Source organism: Babylonia areolata, chromosome 25 (genome assembly GCF_041734735.1).
Source record: "Babylonia areolata isolate BAREFJ2019XMU chromosome 25, ASM4173473v1, whole genome shotgun sequence".
In the NCBI taxonomy this organism is placed as follows: domain Eukaryota; kingdom Metazoa; phylum Mollusca; class Gastropoda; order Neogastropoda; family Buccinidae; genus Babylonia; species Babylonia areolata.
The window spans coordinates 24292479-24297478 of NC_134900.1; the positions used below are offsets into that span (position 1 = coordinate 24292479).

A 5000-nucleotide genomic window follows, 5' to 3' on the forward strand; every position below is an offset into this window, starting at 1 on the left:
CGTCATCGTCATGGTCATCATCATTGTCATCGTCATGGTTGTCATCATCGTCGTCGTCATCATCAACGTTGTTATCATCATCATCATCATCATGATCGTCGTCGTCGTCATGGTCATCATCATCATTATCATGATCATCGTCATCACCATCATCGTCGTCGTCATCATCAACGTCGTCGTCGTCATCATCATCATCATCGTCGTCGTCGTCGTCGTCAACATGGTCGTTATCATCATTATCATAATCATCATGTATACTTGCTCCACCGGGAACCCTAGCCTGATGGCATCATCGTTTAGTTATCATCATCGTCCTCCTCCTCATTGTCATCATCGTTATCATCATCATTATCATCACCATCACGATCATCATCATCACCATGATCATAATCATCAGCATCATCGTAATAATCACCATCATCATAATCATCGTAATCACTATCTTCATAATCATCACTATCACCACCACCACCACAACCACCACCATCGCCATCATAATCATCACCATCATCGTAATCATCATCACCACCATCAACAACAACAACAACAACAGCACAACAGTCATCACCATCCAGCAACATCCCGACTCTTCAACTGACCCCCCTCCGAGCCCTACCCCACCCCCCCTTTTTTTTTTTAACGAAGCCATACTCATCTTCATGACTCTATCCCTTCCCACCCCCCACCCTCCACCCTAACCACTAGCACCCTGCCCACCCAGGGTGACGAGTACCTGTGCCCTCAAAGAGGCCGATGACGTTGGCCCCGAAGGCCATGGCCTGGTTGAAGAGTAGGCAGGCGGCAAGCTTCTGGCCTGACGTCATGGTCTCGTACCTGCTGCTGAGGAAGAAGTTCGGCAGGTAGGTCGCGAAGAAGATGATGCCACCCACTGCCGCCCCGATGTTGGCTGCAACGAAATCGTCATCATCATTATCATCATCGTCGTCATCGTCATCTTCGTCGTCATCATCATCATCGTCTCCATCGTCGTCATCATCGTCGTCGTCGTCATCATCATCATCATCGTCGTCGTCGTCGTTGTCGTCGTCGTCGTCGTCGTCAGCGTTATCATCATCATCATCGTCATCGTCACCACTACCATCATCATCATCGTCGTCGTCATTACCATCATCATCATCAAATTGGGAAGGTAGGTGGCAAAGACGACAATGCCGCCAACCGCTGCCCCCATGTTGGTTGCAACGACATCGTCATCGTCATCGTCATCGTCATCGTCACAGGAGGAAGGTGGCAGAATGGTTAAGACGCTCAGCTGCCAATACAGAGAGTCCGTGAGGGTGTGGGTTCGAATCCCGCTCTCGCCCTTTCTCCTAAGTTTGACTGGAAAATCAAACTGAGCGTCTAGTCTTTCGGATGAGACGACAAACCGAGGTCCCGTGTGCAGCACGCACTTGGCGCACTGAAAAAGAACCCATGGCAACGAGAGTGTTGTCCTCTGGCGAAATTACGTAAAATGAAATCCACTTTCATAGGTACACAAATATGTAAGCATGCACTCAAGGCCTGACTAAGCGCGTTGGGTTATGCTGCTGGTTAGGCATCTGCTCAACAGATGTGGTGTAGCGTGTATGGATTTGTCCGAACGCAGTGACGCCTCCTTGAGAAAGTGAAACTGAAACTGAAACATCGTCATCATCATCACCATGAACAAAGTAAAGCCAGTCCAGCCAATGCTCATGAAAGATCTTAAACAGGCATGATCGTGAAGTCGATAAGTGTTTTGCTTTAATAACTGTGCACTGTAACAAATTCATTCAGAAGTCGGCAACATACGTTGCATTGTAAAGAAGTAAGCTTTCCACTGTCCTATGAATTCGATGTGTTGATCGATATTTATTGTTCTCCTGATGTTCATTTAATGTTGAATGTTCAATGTTCAGAGTGAGGTCCATTTTCATTTCACACTGCATGAAACATCCAAGATCATGTAAACCTATCTCGGAATCAAAGTTAAAAAAAAACTTTAAAAAAAGAGAAGAAGTCTGGCAACAGAAGGCGATGTTTTGTGCATGGGAAACACACGGAGAGTGCTCAGTAGTTCTACACAACGAGCACTGAGCTGTTCATTCTGTGTTGCTTTAATCACAGAGGAGCACGACATTCTTTGGTAATAATTTCTTACGAATGCTTTTGAGAACACACACACCCGGACACACACACACACACACACACACACACACACACACACACACACACACACACACACACACACACACACACACACACACATATATAATTTATATATATATATATATATATATATATATATATATATATATATACATACATACATACATACATATTCATTAAAGATTATTACCAGGCAACACTGCGGTCAGGATACCTCTGTACTTAATCACCTGGCAACATCGCTTGTACACTCAAAGCTAACCAATGCACAAGAGACATTTTTTTCAGCACCAAAATACATGTTGAAAAGAATACAGTGTTGACAGTGTTAAAGCTTTAAGCTTGCTGTTGGTATTCCAGTTCACGCTTCTACTTTAAAAGCATACACAGAAATACAAATATTACCCTTTGAAGAACAGATGAAACTTGCATCAGCAAAGTATATCATGAGAAGTACAACAGTTCAAAATTCGAACACTGCCAAGATCAGCTTAAAATCAAACCTTCACCTCCCCAAAAGAGCAAAGTCTATTCATACCCTCACAACTATATGTATCACCTGTACCTCTGACATTTAAAACATCAGGAGTAAGCCCAATGCAAACTGCCCCTCGGTTATCATACACGATACAATACCAAAATGGGAGATGAACGATGCTACCTTTGACACAAATTACACTGATTTGAAAAAAGCTGAAGGCTCAACTCTCTCGGTTTATTCATCAAGTCTCCCATTCAAGAAAACTCTCCAGATCACCTTAGGGTATTTACAGACGGTTCAGTACTTGATAACAAGCATGCTGGGGCAGCATTTATAATCCCATCAAAACCGTCATTAAAAGTGGAGAAATAATATCATACTGGTAAAGATTTGTCTTCATTCACAGCCGATTTGCGGCTGTTAACGGGTCTAAACCATTTAATCCATCTTCCCATTACTATATTTCAAGTGCTTTTTGTGTCGATATCTACAACTGTTTTATAAACATCAAAATCATCTGTTTGGAAAACAGGATAACTTGGAACAAAAATTTGTCATGTAATTAATCTTTGACCATCTGTACAAAGGTTGCTTTTTGTTGGATCCCTTCCCAGGTAAGGATTGTAAGAAACGAGCGGGTGGATCGTTGTGCGACATAAAAGGTGCCATCAGTACTCAAAATGCTATAGAAATTCGCGTTCCATTTTCATTACAAGGTTATTCTGCACTGCTGGAACCATAATTTTTATCAATAAACTGAAATTTGGGCCTGACTGTCAGGGAAAATGCTAACTACAGCTTGCGCAAAACTGATCGCATGTTTTCATAAAAAAGAGGAAATTATAGTAGTAGAAGATTAACTAGTCTAATATATCGACTACGATTGGATGCCATAAAAACAGAACTTACTCCTAAAGTGACTTTCATTTGTTGTAATGGAGTTACCTGCATGCATATCATTTGTGAATGTGACCAGTTGAAAATACTTTTACCTCATTCATTTACAAAATCTGCAGTTCCATCTGCTTCCATTAGAAACGTTTTGTATAGCACGGACAATCAACTTCTGTTCAGAGTTTTAATTAGGAGCCTGATTGGTTCTCTCTGACAATGTTACTGGTTCAGTAGTTAGATTACTGTTTTATTTTACTCATAATTATTTGTGATAGGAATTGAGGTGAGAGGAATAAGAAAAGTAGTGCTGACACGAGATATGGTGGGGTGGATGTTTTGTCTAAAATCACTGTTGTTGATGGGCATTGAACGAACAAACGATCGAACCCTAAACACACAACACACACACACACACACACACACACACACACACACACACACACGCATGTACACAGATACACACAAACACACACACACACCCACCACCCACACCCCCCACACACACGCACGCACACACACACACACACACACATATCTAACCCCCTCCCCCCCCCCCCAACACACACACCAACGACCCACCCACCACACACACACACACCCGCCCCCCCCCCACCCCCCGCCTTCCCCCACCCCCACCTCCACCCCCTACCTTTCTGCACGAAGACGCTGACCATGAAGCAGAAGGTGATGATGGCCAGGGCATAGCACAGCAGGAAGACGTAGAAGAGGGAGGGGTCACTGAAGGCCAGCACGGGGCCGGACTCCTGCACGATGTTCACCCCGAACAAGATGGCGTAGATGGCCATGGCCACGGCCAGGTAGAGGAAGCAGGTCAGGAACCACGAGGCCCAGTGGGCGGCAGGGATCAAACCCATCAGCTTCATGGACTCCTGGACACAACGCACACGTGGTCACCATCCCCACTCCAACACCGTCTACAGTCACAGTACACCGAAGAAGAAGAAGAAGAAGGAGAAGAAGAAGGAAGAGGAGGAGGAAGAGGAGGAGAAGGCGGAGGAGGAGAGAGAGCAGAAGAAGATGGTGAAGAAGGAGGAAACAGAGAGAGAGACAGCGTAGAAGGAGAAGGAGGAGGAAGATGAAGAGGAGGAGGGGAGCAGGAGAAAGAGGAGGAGGAAGAGGAGGAGGAGGAGAGAGAGAGAGCAGGAGAAGGAGAAGAAGAAGAAGAAAAGGTTGAGGACGTGGAGGAGAAGGAGGAGGGGCGAAGAAGAAGAAGGAGGAGAGAGAGAGAGAGAGAGAGAGAGAGAGAGAGAGAGAGAGAGAGAGAGAGAGAGAGAGAGAAAGTGCAGGAGAAGGAGAAGAAGAAAAAAAAAAGAAGGTTGAGGACGTGGAGGAGGAGGAGGGGAGAAGAAGAAAAAGGAGGAGAGAGCAAGAGAAGAAGGAAGAGGAGGATGAGTAAAGATAGAGGGAGGGAGGGAGAGAGAGAAAGAGGGAGAAGGAGGAGAAGAAAAAGAAG

At 44.9% G+C, this 5000-nt stretch overlaps 1 protein-coding gene across 1 annotated transcript in view; it reads right to left on the reverse strand.

The window, feature by feature from the left end:
* LOC143299442 (phospholipid-transporting ATPase ABCA3-like) overlaps positions 1–5000 on the reverse strand; it is a 51398-nt gene that overhangs the window by 28724 nt on the left and 17674 nt on the right. Inside the window, exons 4-5 of the mRNA XM_076612639.1 lie at positions 4176–4416; positions 734–907 (exon numbers count right to left, since the gene is read on the reverse strand). Coding sequence (XP_076468754.1) covers positions 734–907; positions 4176–4416 — 415 coding nt within the window. The remainder of the gene's footprint in view (positions 1–733; positions 908–4175; positions 4417–5000) is intronic.